General features: G+C 41.1%; 1 protein-coding gene across 4 annotated transcripts in view; it reads left to right on the top strand.

Moving 5' to 3' along the window:
• Positions 1-17,029, top strand: part of KIAA0232 (KIAA0232 ortholog) — an 85,354-nt gene that overhangs the window by 65,260 nt on the left and 3,065 nt on the right. For all 4 annotated transcript variants that reach the window (XM_019552967.1, XM_019552968.1, XM_019552966.1 and 1 more), the window contains 2 exons: positions 11,564-11,672; positions 16,507-16,604. In XM_019552967.1, coding sequence (XP_019408512.1) covers positions 11,564-11,672; positions 16,507-16,604 — 207 coding nt within the window. The remainder of the gene's footprint in view (positions 1-11,563; positions 11,673-16,506; positions 16,605-17,029) is intronic.

Here is a 17,029-nt window from a genome sequence, read left to right as displayed (position 1 = left end):
GCCACCCTTACAGTGAAGTAGTTCTTCCTAATATCTAACCTAAACCTATCCTCCCTCAGCTTGTGGCCATTGTTCCTGGTGACTCCAAGGGGGGCCCTGGTGAACAGACTTTCCCCGAGTCCTTGCTGGTGGCCCCTGACAAGGTTGTAGGCAGCCACAAGATCCCCCCTCAGTCTCCTCTTGCAGAGACTGAAGAGATTCAGGTCCCTCATCCTCTCCCCATAGGGCTGGCCACGGAGGCCCTCAACCATGCGAGTGGCCTCCTCTGCACCCTCTCCAGGTTCTCCACATCTCTCTTGAAGTGCTGTGCCCAGAACTAGACACAGTACTACAGCTGTGGGCTGACCAGCGCCGTATAGAGGGGGAGCAAGACTTGTCTGGACCTGTTAGTGATGCCCCTGTTGATGCATGACAGGGTGCGGTTGGCTCTGTCTATTGCTTTGTCGCATTGGCGACTCATATTCATCCTGGAGTCAATCCTGACTCCAAGATCCCTCTCTGCCTCTCTGGGGAGAGCCCCTAACCTATAGCCATAATGCTGGTTCCCTCTCTCCAGGTGCAGCACCCTGCACTTGTCCTTGTTGAACCGCATCCTGTTCAGATCCACCCACTTCTCCAACCTATCCAGGTCTGCCTGGATGCGGTCCCTGCCTGCTGGTGTATTCACTTTACCCCACAGCTTGGTGTCATCAGCGAACTTGAACACGGTGCTCTCCACACCCTCATCCAGGTTGCTGATGAAGATGTTGAACAGCACCGGCCCAAGGACCAAGCCCTGGGGGACTCCGCTGCCCACACCCTCCCGGGTCGACTTTGACCCATCCACCACCACCCTCTGGGTGTGCCCCTGGAGCTAGTTTGCCACCCGTGTGACCATGCATTTGTCAGTGCCACAGTCCCTCAGCTTGCCCACCAGAACTGGGTGGGACACTGTGTTGAAGGCCTTCTGGAAGTCCAAGAAGATGACATCGACTTCCTCCTTCACATCTAAGCTCTTTGTTACCTGGTCATAGAAAGAGACCAGGGTAGTCGGGCAGGATTGGCTTTGCTTGCTGGTTACCCCTCAACATCACTTCCCCTGCAGGGCTCTCACAAATGTGGCCCTGGATAATTTTTTCAAAGACTTTCCCCAGGATAGAAGTGAGGCTGACTGGCCTGTAGTTGCCAGGATCTTCCTTCCTCCCCTTCTTGAAAATAGGGACCATATTGGCCCTTTTCCAGCGCTCGGGGACTTGGCCTGAGCACCGGGAGTCCTCAAACAGCCGTGCCAATTCCTCAGCACCCGCGGATGAAGGTCATCCAGGCCCGCTGACTTGGACACATCTAAGCCCTCCAGGTAATCCTTAACTAGGTCTGAAGTGACAGTCGGGGGACTCGCATCCTTCCTGGGCCTCTCTATGCTGTCACCCGAGAGCACCCCGTCGTCAGCGGACAGGAACACGGAGGCAAAGAACTTGTTGAAGAGTTCTGCCTTCTCTCGCATGTCTGTCACCAACTGCCCTGCCTCGTAGGGGTCCAGTGTTACCCTGAGACGAGTTCTTGCTACCAATATACTTGAAAAAGGACTTTTTGTTATCCTGAGTCCCAGAAGCTAAGCTAATCTAAGCTCCAGTGCTGCTTTAGCCTTCCTTACCAAATCCCTACAAGCCCAGGTCAGGTATGTTCAGGTCAGAGTAAGTTGGACAAAACCAAAAAAATGGATAATAGAGGAGAACAAAGCACAAATGAAACAATAATTTAGTAGAATAAGAACTGTCAGTGAACCTATGACCTGCCTGTTGTCAATTATTTCGTCAGATGAGATCAAATTTTTTAAGAAGGTACCTTCAATACCTTTATATGGAACGTACCTTCAATACCTTTATATGGAACATATTTCATGAAAACACATCCAGGCTTGCAAATTGGAGCCCCATGTATATTTTGTTGCTGTTCCAAAAAACACACTGATGACTCACGAAACTTTTGAGAAGTAGTATCTGCTAGCTTCAACTTAACCTTTTGTTGATTTATCTGCTTGTGCTGCTTACTGTCACTGGAAATATTAAGTCTCTCTTTATCACAGCAGAGTTACTTGTAAAAATTGTAAAAATGCCACGCAGAGTTGATTTTGAGCAAGATAGATGACTTTATAAAAAATTAATCTTTAGCTTGTAACTAAAGAAAAAGAAATACAGAAAATAAAACATATAATTATTTCTGTTTGTGAATAAAATGTAGGTTCTCTGGAGTTAAGAACCATTGGCTAAGTGCTTCCTGCCTCCTTTGCCAAAGTCCTTCAAGACCAAGTTCTATTTTTCAACAAAGCTTAGGAAAAATTAAATAGCCCTTGATGGGGAGCATCTAAATCACTTTCCACCTGATTTATTAATGGTAAAGGGCTGGTTGATGCTAGGCCATCAAAGCAGTCACACTGTTAGAGATTTTTTAATTTCAGAAGCTTTTGTAAAAGACCAAAAGATCATTATACCCATCCCTTTATTGATGGAGGATCATACGTTATACTGCTTGTGTTTTTTCCAGTCTGTTTTTTAAATGCTCTGTCCAGTATACCATATTTTCTCTGTATTTCTACCCTGGCTAGTGTTTCAAATGTCTTAACATTTTGTATCTAAATTTAATGTATGTGTTGCCCGTGTCTTCCAAGATACAGGAAAAACACAAGCTAACACAAACCAGAGTTAATAAACTGGATAGGTGAAAGGACCCATGTTGACTGGGAAGTGAGCGTTGACCTTTTGGGGCATTATATCAGTGCAGCTTGGAATTAAGCAGAAGTACTTGAGCTTTCAGAGCAGAACTCAAAAGTTATGTATGATGAACTTGGTTGAAAGTTAGTTTGAAGTAAATCCATACTGCTTACTATCTACACTGTTTACCATTGTTAGAAACAGTGAAAGGTTGCTGAATGCACAGAAAAATGAACTACCTTATTACCTTTCTCTGCCCTGTGAAACCAGGTTGGTATAAGAGGGACTGCTGACTGTTTTTTCTCTTCGTGGGTCACAATGTGGGAAATTGAAATAATATCTACAACAAATAGTCACTTTTAACATACACTTTATATTACATACAGTTTGCTGTACAGCAGACTATCTCTTACTAACTTTTAATTTTGTAATTTAACATTCATTTGGTTTTCAGATAAATAACTATGCACAGAAGATTCTTCCTTTTAGAAGGGGAAAATGCTAGAAAAGGGAAAAACGAAAAGAAAGATAATATTGTGGTGCACTTAAATCACTGTCCATTTAAATTGTTGAAGTTAGTTTTATTCCCTTATCAGTTAAACTGGCTGTTTTCTAACTATAATATATTTTCTATATAATTAAAGCTATGATTTGTCTAATTTTAAATAAAAAGTACATATTTTACATTAAGAAGTGTGATTACTCGGTAATATTTAGGTAATATGAGATGCTGGCACTCATTGACTGACTGGATGGCAGCTCCATTAAAGAGCTCTGCAGCTAGTGTCAGGCCATAATTCTTTGAAATCAGCCACCCTTTTCCAGTCTTTGGGATAGACAAGATAAATATTTTGTGAGAGCTTTTTAAAAATATTTATGTATTAGTAGACCAGTGTGTTAATGGGGCAGGGGACACTCTATGTTAAGGCATAAAAAATAATTTGCTTTAAAACTAATCTGTGTCTGGGTGGTACATGATCTTATTTAGGAGGAATGTATGTTTCCAGTGTCAGAATGGCTAACCTTAGCTAGGTCTGTAGAGAAACACATCAGTACTTTTCTATTTATTCCTGGTAGCAATAGCCATTTAGCAGGCTTCATACAGTGTTTCCTGTGGTCATAGACCCTTCATATTCTAGAAGAGTTGCTTCTCTTCGTGTGAGTTGCTCTTTTTCCTTAACTAATATCTTTGGCAAAGTTATTCCTGAAAGAATCTGAGCTTTGGTATACAGCAGGTGGTACTCAAACTTCTGCCCTTCAGGCTGGATTAGTGGTGTAGGGTTGACCCGAGGAACCAGATCCCTCTGGGATTCTGTAGCCATGGCGAGTAATGCTGCATTGCTCCCCTGCCACCAGATTTACGGACCCATGGGAAGCCCTGCAAGCCAGATGACACAACCCCATGCTGGAGTTTGACACCGCTTATATATGGCATTGTGTCAGCATGGGCAGATACAGGATTTTGAAAAGGAGTGTGCAGTTCATGTGCATCATTATCACATATAACAACACATTTTGCTTCAGCTAAAGAGAAGTTCAGTTTAAGATCAAAACCAAAAAACAATATAACTATTGGAATGGCTGCTGTGTGCTCCTTGTTTATGTATAATCTGCTGTATTATATATAAATTATAAAAGGCACTACAAACTAGGCAAAAATAGTCAAAATGTCAAAAAATACTGTGTTATTTACCTGTAATCGCTACAGGACTAATGTACATATCTTATTCAGCTTTGTAAAAAAAAAAAAATAGTTTTCTGGAGTATCTTGATTGTGCATCCTCTTGTTCACTGTCCATCATTTTTACACCTGAGTTAAAGTTTTTAGCTGGAGCTACAAACAGTCTGCAGGACTGTGAAACAGAGGGGAGACATTACCAGAAATGCCTAGCACATAAATTGCAGAACGAGGATAGTTTGAATAGCAGAACATCAAAACGATTACAAAGGAGAGACCTGTGAAGAGATATTATTAGGAATCAGTTGTGTGTTAATGAGCCATGAAGTCAATTGACTCCAGTGCTGCCTAAATAGAAATGCCACTTCCCCTTCTAGGCAGCTGGTTTTAAAGTTTGGCTGAGCACGAATCAAAAAGGGGTGCCCCTTTTGTGTCAGCTCAGCTTTGTATCTTATAAATATTATAATTAATTTCCATCCATGCCTGTTAACTGATAGTATAGCTCACATGTATTATTAGGCTGCCAATTAATCATAGAGGAATAGTAGAAGTTGGTTCCATTCCTTGGTTTACTGAATTTTTAATATTCTGTGTAAGCAAAAACAGCAACAAAGTAGTGTGTTCCTCTTAAGTACTTAACTGTGACAGACCCAGCTTCATATTCTAAAGCAATGGGACTAGCATGCATGCCACAAATTAGCCCCACGCATTCCTCAAGCGCTACTCCCATCATATTCCCCTGATTGGCTGCTCTGCTTTCTGTTCCTTGCCCAATCTACTGCTCTGCTTTATTACTTCTGTGTGCTTCTTGCTTGATCTGCTTTTCTGCTTTCTGCTCCCTGCCCTATCTGCCTCTGCATTGCCTGTCCCCTTCCCGTTCTGTTGCCTGCACCACACAGAGGCAGCCTGAGTCACAGGTTGGCCACCTCTGTTCCAGAGTATTAGCCCTACCTGAGCTGCTTGTCAGTTCTTCCAGGTCAATACCAAGGTATATTCCATGGCATGCCTGTGGTACAGCTTGACCAGTGGATTAGGGCCTGCAGCAGTCTCAGTTGTGCTGTTTTTGACAGGAAGAGCCACCTGTCAAGTGAAATTGAGACGCACAGTAATCTTGCATTTGTGTCCTCATGTGAAATCAGGCAGGGCAGGAGGGCAGGAAAATTCAGCTCTTGCAGGAAATAGTATTGGAGATCCAGGAAATTATGCTACCTCCTCTGATCCAGTATCAAACAATTGTCCTATACTGTTATGAGAGGCTAAGAAGCTGGAGAGCAGTACAACAGCCCCTGGAAACTTGTGGTTGCAGTCAATCTTCTGGCCCTTTTTACAGTATGAATTTTAAAGTTGTTAATTCTTCTGGCCTGAGCACATTCTAAGCCTGGTTTACTCCAATTTAGTTTCTTAAACTACACGTATAATTTTACTGCCCGAATCAAATACTTGCTTTTGTTCCCAAAAGCAGTTGCATAGTTCTCATGGTATAGGATGACATTCCATGCATACCAGATGGGTCTTCCTTTTAGATCATTCATCCAGCACTTAGGTGCATACAGTTTTCAAAATGCTCCGGAGATCCTTTGAAGGAAGAGACACTGGTGAAGATTTTTAAAGAGGAAAAATGTTGTTAGATTCTTCCCATTTAATGAGGCACCTAAATGTCATTTGTGCTTTTAAAATCGTCACATACATGCCTACATGCACACATTCTTGCTCTGTGAAACCAGCTATTAAAACTTTAGCTGCTGACCTGACATGAGAAAGCAAGAGTGGAGGAAAGGAGGAGAGAAAAATATAGACCAGAGGAAAAGAGGATATGGTAATGAAACAGAGGGTTATAGTTGGCAAGGAAAGGGAGTAAAGTTGTTCCACTCCCTTCCTTTGCCCAGGGAAAATTGACCTCTTGCTATTTTTTGCATATTTTCACTATTGACAACTGGGCCAGTTCAAAAGTTAAGTCCCCCAAAATCAGGGATAATTGGTTTTAAATTTAAAAAAGGGGACTTTTGGTTTCAGTTCTTATTATATTTTTAAACTTTACTCTGCAGCAAGAAACCAGAAACTGGCTGTTAATGAAGGCTGAGATCTTTTGTGTAATTACAGAATTGTAAGAATGGGGGCTTTAAGTAAGGAATAAATATGCAACTGACATTAAAATCAAAGGAGAGGGCAACACAACATAAGTAGAGCCTTATCAAGATCAGTTTTCCCCTGTTGATTCTGTTGAACCAGACCTAAAGGAAGAAAGTGAAATAAACGTGACTTGTTTTAAAGAGGCCAAAGCAGAAATGGAGCTCAGGCTGGCAAGAAAAATTAAAGACAACAAAAAGCTGTTCTTTAGGTACATAGGGAGCCAAAAGAAGGCGCATGGCAACATAGGACCCCTACAGGACAGACTAGGGCAGTTGGTAACAGATAGGAAGGACAAAGCTGAGGTCTTAAACAAGGTCTTTGCATCTGTGTTCCTGAACACGGATAAAGATATCTATAGCCAAAGAGGCTATAGATGGGCACAAGAGGGACTCCAGCCCATCAACAGTTAGTGCTGACCTAGTGAAGGGGCATTTGGAGGGGCTGGACATGTTTAAGGCAGCAGGCCCAGATGATCTTCATCCAAGGATGCTGAAGGGATTGGTCAGTATCATAGCAGAACCACTGGCGAGGTTGTTTGAGCAGTCACAGCACTCAAGACAGGTCTCAGAGGACTGGAAAAGTGCCAATGTCCAGTTTAATATTTTCAAGAAAGGATGATCTGGGTAACTATAGGGCGGTTAGCCTTGCCTCTATCTTTGGGAAAACCTTTGAAAAAAATATTAAGAATCACATTTGTGGGAATCCACTGGAAAAATAATGCTGAAGGGCAACCAGCATGGTTTCATAGCAGGTAGATCTTGCCTGACTAACCTTGTTTCTTTTGATGACCAGGTCACAAAATGCTCAGATGCTGGAGTTGAGGTAGATGTCATCTACTTGGATTTTCAAAAGGTCTTTGGTACAGTGTCACATCCCATTCTTATAAATAAATTAAGAGGTTGTGACATAGATTACTACACGGTCAGATGGGTGAAGAATTGGCTTATGGGGCGCGCACAGAGGGTGGTGGTGGACAGGTCATTTTTGACCTGGAAAAATGTGGGCATTGGAGTTCCCCAGGGTTTGGTCCTTGGACCAGTGAGGAGATTTAGATTAGACATTAGCAAAAATTTCTTTTTGGTGAGGGTTGCCAAAAAATCTGGAATGGGCTTCCAAGGGAGGTGGTGCTCTCCCTTACCTTGGAGGTCTTTAAGAGGAGATTAGACAAGCAGCTAGATGGGGGTTATCTGACCCCAGTGCTCTTTCCTGCCCAGGGCGGGGGCTCAGACTCTCTACTAAGGTCCCTTCCGACCCTAAAAATCTATGAAATCTATGAAGATTTTTGTTTGAGATTACAGATGCCAGTGCGATTAGAAGCAATAGGGAGTTAGATGAATGGATGAAGTAAAATAAGTTGAAATACAAATAAAAGCGTGTGTGTGATGCAAATAAAAAAACCCATTCTTATGAAGAGGAGGAGAACCAATAGACAGGAAGGGAAGGACTTGGTTATCCTTTAGTTTTAGAAATAACGGTATCTTTGTAGTCCTCAGAAATTTGAATGGTCTCAGATTAAAAAACAAAGTTAGGAGGGAATCAAATAGTTTTGCCTTTAATAAAATAAAACCATGTAGCCACATTTAGAAAGCAGCAGTCTATAAGAAGACTCTTTCCAGGTCCAAATATTAAGCTTATGAAAAAATGTCACTCTTACATTTCCATTCCAGAAATTCAGAGCATTTTAATAAGATTGGTAAGTACTGCTCTCTGCATTTCACAGGACTATTTTAATAATGCCTTCCATCTGAGTGTCCAATGTGGTATAAAATATTAATAAATTATGCCTCAGAATCTCAGTGAATAGAAGAGGAAAATAAGACACAGAGGGGTTGTGATTTGCCCTAGGCACCACAGTAAGTCAATTATAGCACTAGGAATAGAAGCCAGATCTGCACGCTTCCATAGGGGTATCTGTTTATGTCACTGAAAATACAACTCTGGGGAAAACTCTTCCTTTAAATCAGAAAATCCTTTTTATTATTGAAATTAAATGCACCAAAGCGTTTTAAAATAATTCATCACATTGCATATGACTGCTTCTCTAGGCAACTGTTTAAATCCATTAAGTTTTTAAGTCAGTGTATCGTGTGTGCATGCTAGGCAGGACCTATTAATATGGTTGCCAAACTTCTCATGGTTAAGACCTTATTTTAACTTCCTTATAACTCTGCCAAACTTTCACTGTTTGATCTGAAATTTTACAGGCTGATTGTTTGATGTTTGTAGGGAAAAGGTCAACCAAAACGTTTTAGTTGGTTCTCAAAAAGAGATTAAAAGAAAATATGTTTTTTGTTGTTCTGGTTGTGCTAAAAAGTTCTGGGTTTTTTTAGAGGCTCTAGCTCTCCCATGCTTTATAATAGGGATTTGAAATGTGATTAGGGATATGTTGGGAGTGTGTTTTGTTATCCTTGGAAAAACAGTTAAGTCTTGCAACAGTATAATCCTCTGGAAAAACTGCAAGTTAGTGCATGCTCTGTACAGCTTCACTGCTAGAAGCTTAAAAGCTTTTGCTTATACAAGGGGCTGAGTAGAACTTTTCTTGTAAAGGCTGGTGCACGGTGGGAAAAAAATAGGTACTGGAAATTAAAGGGGTTCTCCATACCCTAACAGCTGGGTCCAGAAGTGTGCTAGAAGGAGCAGCCTGAACTGAATGTAGACAAGAGCCAAGTCTTGAGGGTAAAGGAGGAGAGAGTGGGAAAGGGAGCCTGAGGATGGGAATGAGGAAGTTTGGAACCAGATGGGACACTGAAACATGACTGGCCATGTTAAGGAACAGGTTGTACATGTAAACTTGGGTCTGAGTGGGCAAAAAGGCTGGGAACAGGAGCTGTGGAGGGAAGTACTGAGGTTGGGTGAGAAGCCCAGGAAAAAGACTGGAACTTGGAAGTCAAGGGGATGGGTTATAAGAGGGAGGCTAGGGAATTTCTGGACACAGAGACTTAAACTGAGAAATGAAAAAAACTGGTACAGCAGGAGAGGTCCAGAGAGAAAGGTGGGACTTGAATGAGAATCCTGAGGATGGAAGGTGGGGAATGGGTAGGTGAGGGATGAGATTGGGAGATGGATCTGCAGGGAAGAGGGAAGACTGGGACAGAGAATAGGTAGAAGGGGCGTAACTACACAGGGCAGGCTTCGAGGAAAAAAGGCAGAAGAGTTTGTCTAGGAGAGATTGAATGGAATAGATCTCAGGACACCTGAGTCACCATGCTTTTGCTGGTAGCATGGATCTGTGAAACCCACTGATGGTGTGTCTCATTTCACTTTATCAGTGGTCCACATAAAGCAGACCTGGACAACCTGTGTACATGCATCACAAGTGGCCCAGGCAGACTCTGTATGTGGCAAATCAGGGAGGGGACGGGCAGCACGGCAGTTGTTAAAGCAAGAAGCAAAAGGCAGAGCAGGAAATCAGGCTGGGAGCACAGAGTAGGAAACAGAAAGCATAGCAGCAGATCAGACCTCGGAAGTTGATCAGAGTGGTACTAGAGTTTGCAGAGCTAATTTGTGACATGCCTACTGAAAAGGTTGGCCTCAGTGACATAAAGGATGTCAGTCTAATGTTGCTGTTGGTTACTCTTTTAGCTCAAGCAGTTAAGCTCTCTGTAGTAGATATGAAGGTTACAAATCTGCTGCTGATGTATGCACATCAAGATGAGATAAAATGACAGAATTTGTTCTTTTCCTTTTTAAAAAAAATCAGGATATTCAAACACAAAAAGTCTCTATTAGAAGAATTTCACTAAGGTTGCAAAGTAGAGAGTTTAATGGAACAGCAAGAATTAGGGTTACTTGTACAACCTTAATTTGTCTAGCATACATGTCAGCTTCATCATTTACTTCTTAACTACATAATCATATACGTATACCCTGTGGCCCTTATCACCGTTCACTGCAGAATGTGGATGGTACTCACTTAACGAATAGGTATTCAATAATTAGTTTTTCCTTACTATCTAATTTGTTGCCGTGTATCTTACTTGCTGCATGCTATTCCTGTTCTGTTCTGAAGACAGTAGTCATATCATTGCATGCTTTTTCTGTGATGCTTGTTTCATAAACATTAATGAATGTTTAGGAATGAATGAGTGTGTAAACATTAATGAATTTATCTTCTTAATACACTTCGGTGAGGGATGTAATACAGGAGGAATTAAATGACTGGCTCATATTAGTGATTTTTTTCCTTAGCTGGATGTGGGTTTGGTGTTTCAGTTTATTAAAACTACATAATGTAAAATGTCTAACGTAAGAATCATATGAGTTAGTATCTTGAACATAAGTTGCTGACACAAAACACGAATGCCATTACCACAACCAGGACCACAAAATTACCAACATGCCTCATTGTAGCACGTTTTAAGTAACTTAAATGCATGAGAGTTGCAGGAACTAGGCTATGGCAGACAAATACAATATTAAAATACAAAACTAAAATATTTGTGACATGTATTTATTAGTAAATAAACATATCTTAGAAACAAGGTGGTAAGTTTAAAAAGAAGTAAAGACAGGAATGAAAATGTTATCAGTTTTATAACCAGGTAGTCCTTAACTAGCTAACTGTCTAGATTTCTTCAGTTGCATCAGGCTGCTGACATTGTTACTAATCGGCCTTCCCAGAGTATTACAGAGAAAGCTTTGTTGTAATGCCATCTAAAAGTCAGAACAGTAACACTGGCACTGTGTTGAGGCCACTGGTTATGCTGTCCCCTACTGTTCTGTTGGTTATTTACACTCCCCCACCTGTGTGTTTTCATGTGCCTTCTTAGACTTAAATTATAAGTTGTTTGGGACAGAGAGGTCTGTAATTGTAATTTTCTGTGATTATGTGCGGCCTAATTCAAAATGGTTCTGATCTATAACTTCAGATCTTGAAGGTTATAATAATATTGAGAATAAGTAAATAATAAGCATCATTGAATAGGCTAACCTCTAACGTGTTCAGTACTGGAATTTGGAGAGTGTTGCTTATAAAGCCTGACAGTCTTCTCAATAAAGACCCTCCCCTGTTGGGTAGCTGACTTGTTATTTGCAGCATACTAAAATGTGATTATTGTCTGAACAGTTTCCTGTATTGAACACTGATCTACAAAGAGTGAGTGGCAGCCAAGAAAAGCAGTGTTGGTGGGAAAAAGCACTCTATTCTCCACTCTTTCCTGCATCACAGTGTGAAGGTAAGAAGATAAGCATGTTTGAGTTAACCCTGGTTTAAAATAGCCTTTCTCACTTTAGAAATGAGCAGAAAGAGATCTACTAGCTGCATTTAAAATCAAAATTATTTTATTATAAATTCTGAATGGAGGAATAATTGGGACAGGCAAATTAAAAAATATTCTTAATAAATAAAATCTGTAGCAGTCACTGACACTATGTTTAGATGTATTAAAATGAAAATATTATTAAAAATAACATCTTGCTATTTAGTCTGCTTGATTTAACTTTTGCTTTTTACTCGCTTTGGACAGTAAACTAGAATAGTTAATTTCACTTCTACGTCTAATAATAACTTTCTGGTTATCTCACATTGCTGTGCTGTTGGATTTCACACAATGAAAGAATAATTATTTGAAAACAAATTATTAACTGAATTTCTTTTTTATAAAAACCTATTTCATTAATACTTGTATACTTTATATAATTATTTTTTTATACAAAAAATAAATTTGAAGCCAAAATTGATATGCCTGTATCCTTTTAATGCATCTGATTTGAAAACAGGTGCTTTAATAAATTAGATGTCCTTCCATAACACTTTGTCACATTAAAAACTTTAGATTCAATTTGAAATTGTTCAGTTGCTAGAGAATGCTTTTCCTTTTGTAAATTAAATTGTTTCCCTGTTTCCTTCTCTTGGGTATTGTAATATGCCCTGAGATGCTATGGTGGAAGGTCTGGTAAGGGACTAGGATGCGAACAAAGCTGGTGGACACAGGAGGATAGAGCTGCCTTGAGAAGATAAATGATCTGGCAGCTAATTTCTGTAAGAGGAAAACATGGAGTGCAATTAATAGAATTGCATATCCACTACTTGAATTATTTAAGGAAGTGATGGTACATCCTAGCTGCCAGGTAGAATGGACTGCCTGCCATTTGGGAAGATATACTTAACAATCTGGGAATGTGACCACAGGGTAGAGGAAACAGCAAATTGGTGGTGCCTTCTAGTGGCAATTTCGGTGCATATAATTATCCGTTCCCTCGTAAAATTGAAACTGGGACCATATTAGGAGACGGTATTTCCTAAAGCAGGTAGTTGTAATTTCTGTTCTCTGATCCAGCAAAGAAACAACCCTTTCTTTCTACCTGTGTGTCTTTCAAATGTCAGGGTCTTTCAAAGCAGTGCCAGTGCCAACTTAATGGGATGGAGAATGCCAGGTAGAACAGATTCCAATAGGAAGGATAACTTACTTTGGAAGAGTTCCTAGATGTATTAGTTACTGAAGTTGCAGCCAAGTTTAAACCACATTCTTAATGTCTAGTCTTTCTTTCTACAGGCCTAGACTAAAGCTTAGATGGCATTTAAGAGTAGCCTACTACTTTACCCTCAAAAACTGATGCCTGCTTTGACTGTGAAATAGTCTAGCTTCAAAGCCATTTGGCTTTCAGTGCTCCTGTACTTCTCCTTACCTGGCCTGGGCTGATCTAAGAGTCTCCTAACTTGGAAACACTTTTAACATTGTATGGCAGGGCACTGTTGGTTCCTGCCACTTTAAGGGCTGAGCCAAGCATCCAGCAGGTGGCTTGATTGCAGTGGCCATTTTAGATCCCTGGCTGCCTATGTAAACAGAGCAGTTCACTGCTTGCAGGCCAGGCAGAAACACTGCCTGGCTGCAAGGCTGTACACAACATCCTAGAGATAAGGGCAGGAGCTTAAGGGGATGGTTTGGAGGCTCCTGGTCCTCGGCATAACCTAAAACTGCACCCTACTGGGAGTGGGTGGCTCGGTGGGGCTCTCAGTGGCATGGGAGCCCCCAGGAAATGCCAGGCCAGTTACCACCCCGGTGAAAGGTGGGTAGGCGCCTTAACCTCAGCCCTCACCTTCAGGTGGGTTATTTGAACCATCTGATCCAGGTAAGCTTCAGGAAGCGCCTGAGCTAGGAATGGGGGACCCCCAATCCCTGAGTGCAGGCAGGCAGCTTAGTCCTAATTGAGGGACCCAACTGGTCAATTCTGGGGCCAGGATCCAGATGGGGTCAAAAGGGCCAGAGGCCTACTACGAGGGATGCTCGTAAGAGCTGAGAAGCTTGGAGTCCTGACTGGCCTGAGATGGGGCCAGGACTTAAAGGAAAGCCAAAGATCCCAGAGAAGGGGCCAGAGATAATAGGTGAAGGGGATGGTTGAGTTAGCTGCCTGGGATGGCATCTGCAAGACTTGGGCTGCGGTGTAGGGAAGGAATGGAGCCGCAGATAGCACCCCCGGCATCGGGGCAAGAACGGGCAGCCTCCCGCCTAATTAACACATTAATTGTGTTCTATCAAGGCACGACGGGTGGGCAGCATGCCCAGAAGCAGGTGGGGAAACCAGCACTGTGGCTAGTCCAGGAGCCCCACTTTGCCACACATTGCAATTGTGTAGATGATAACATCCAGTTGCTGAAAATTATTTCTTGTCCTTCTATCAGTGAATAATATTAACTGATCCTTATGAATGTCATTGTGATTTATGGCAACAACTTGAGTGTAATATGTAAAAGTAGAAGTTATACATTTTGAACGATGATACAGAGCAAAGGAAAGCTGATGTTCTTCTTTCCTACGTAGTCCTTTCTTTTCCTGTTTTCATAAAAGGCAAATCAAAGATAGTAGTAGCTATGTAGCTGTTAGGCATAAAGCCAGTAAATCCATTGATGTACAAGGGTTTGCACTGAGCTAAAATGGGAACGGATTAACATGGGAAAAGTTGCTATGTGAGATTAAATGCATGGAATTTCATGGGATCATATAAAATACATCCTGATAGTACTCCAGTAATTCAGCAGTTCAGATTTCAAGACATACATGACTTAATTCATTGTTGTACATATATAAATACTTAGTAAAAATTATAATAAATTGTTCAACCAATTTTAATATTAATTACTACAGATTGCATGGGTAATATTTTAAAACATTTATGCTATTTACATTCCTTTTATAAAAATATATTTTGGTATAATTACTATTGATATAACAGCAAATAACCTGAATCAGATTATCAGACAGTACAAGAGAACTTTAGTTTGAACTACACTGTATAACATGTACTCAACATTGTATTGACAGAGTACTGTATGCAGAGTTGTGCTTGACCATTATTAACTGAGAAACTCATAAAGCAGCCATGTTAACTGCACATGTCAATTTTTGGTTCATTTGCTGAAGTTGACTAGAAATTCTTCTAGACCCCAGAACAAATTTTAAAATATAATGTGAACACATTGTAAAAATAAATGCTTTTAGAAAAAGCTACCTGTATGTAGTAATTCCTAGCACTGAGTGAAATTTGCTCATGTCACCTACTAATAGGCTCATATACCACTGTGGCAATAGAATTAATTTATCTAAGGAAGGAATAGAATACCTAGATGAAATTCTGGCACTGCTGTATCAGAGACAATATTTCTGTACTTGTGGCCAGGATTTCAAATCACATTTATGATTTAGCATTAGAACTTAAAAAAAAAAAACAGTAGTTCTCTGTTAAAGAATAACTTTTTAGAACATTTAACTGTAGAGGGGTGGGCACAGTTATTTATGAACAAGACGTGTTTTTGTAAATTTAAAGTAACCACAGCAGACCAAAATCAGATCTTTTACTTAGATAAACCTACCTCTACACATGCAGGTAAAGGTGCTATGGGATCTAATGCACAGTCTACACAATTGCACCCTTCTGCCATCCCATACATGCATAGCAGGAGGCGCAATTGTGGGATTGCACATTAGATCCCATTGCACTTTATTGCCAGTACAGGGGGAGCCTGATCCTGGACTCCCCTTGCACTGACAAGAAGCAGGCTTGTGTGGGTGAGATCAATGCGCAGCTGAGGCTGAGAGTCTGGCAGCTGAATTCCATAAGGTGCAAGACTCTCAGTCCCAGTTGCACATGTGATGCAGCCAGGATCAAGAGGATCAAGAGTCCTGACGGCCATAGAGGACTGCTGTGATCTCCCAGCCCTGGAGGTGTATTGTACTCCTCAGCAGCTGGGAGATTACGCAGCTGCAGTCTGTCAGCCAAAGGCTGCCTACATGTGCCAATTAAAACTGGATAGACCAGCTATAAAGTTATATTTTTTGAGCAATAATGGCCATAGCAGAAGCATTCATGTCACAGCCCCTGTCAGATTCCAACAAATCTGCTAAATTGTGCTAAATACCTTGCCATCAACAATCTCAGACATGCATGATTCTGGAAAAATATCTACTTGGTGGCAAGGACACAAGAAGCAGCAGCAGCAACTAATTGGACCTTTATAAGGTGCCATAGTTAATTTGCATGTGTAGCCAGTGTAAATTTATTGTGGAATTAACAAGGTAATTGCATAATAGATATAACGTGTAGAGCAAGCCTTAGATCACAGTACTGCCTCAGGCTCAGGGTTTTGTTCTGCTAAAATTTGTATAGACAGAAGTAAAACAACAATTTACAATATCAGAAATTAAAACATTACTAAGAAATTTCTACCAGGAATATGTCTCTTAATTATTTTATAGTGTTATTTTACATGTTTTTTAGTACTTAAATTGCTTTTCCCCCCTTCTTTGAATATAGCAGTATTGTTTCCAGGTAAATTTTGTGGATATTTCAGAAAGCTCTGAAGAAAATTCTGCACTTAACCAAAGTAGTTTTGTCTCTGAAACCATCAAACCAGAGCCTTTGACAAGCACTCAATTCACACACAGCTTAAAATGCAAATCTGGTGAAAACTTCTTATAGCTATATATTTTACTTTAAAATGGATAACCTTGTTTCTTAATGACATGTCCCTCCTTTATTTTCTCCTCCACCCTGAAACAAAAACACTTCAAGAGTGTTACACAAATGCTAAAGGAGAGAATGGTGTAGGAGAATATCAAGAGGTAAAGGAAATTCCCAGCAGTGAAGAACATCTTTTAGATTTTAATATGGTGAGTAACTGTTCTTTTTGTAGTTGTGCCACTGATCTTCTCATGCATCATTATCCTTATCTGTCCCTAAAACTTTAATCCTACACCAGGCACCAAAAGCGGACACCCCTGCCCGGAACTGCCTGGTTGTGCCCCGGGGGTTTCTCTCGACACCCTCCTGGAACCGAAGATGGGCATTTGAGGTCCAAAAAAGGTGTCTCCGAAAATCTCCGCGGATGTTTCCTAGGAGTTTTGAGTGGGTGGCACCTCGCCCCCCCACCGGGGCGAACCACCCAAAGTGTCCGCCCTCCTGGATCGAAGGGTCGGACGCCGCATTCAAAAACGACCTCATACGGACTTCCGGGCGCCCGCCACCTCGAAATTTTTCCAAGTCCCGGGTCGGACAGCAGGTCAACCCGGTTCTTATTCCGCGGCCCTTCAGCCAG

Source organism: Crocodylus porosus, unplaced genomic scaffold, assembly GCF_001723895.1.
Source record: "Crocodylus porosus isolate Cpor-Errol unplaced genomic scaffold, CroPor_comp1, whole genome shotgun sequence".
NCBI lineage: Eukaryota > Metazoa > Chordata > Crocodylia > Crocodylidae > Crocodylus > Crocodylus porosus.
The sequence above is the reverse complement of the archived record's forward strand: the minus strand, read 5'-3'. Positions and strand labels throughout refer to the sequence as shown.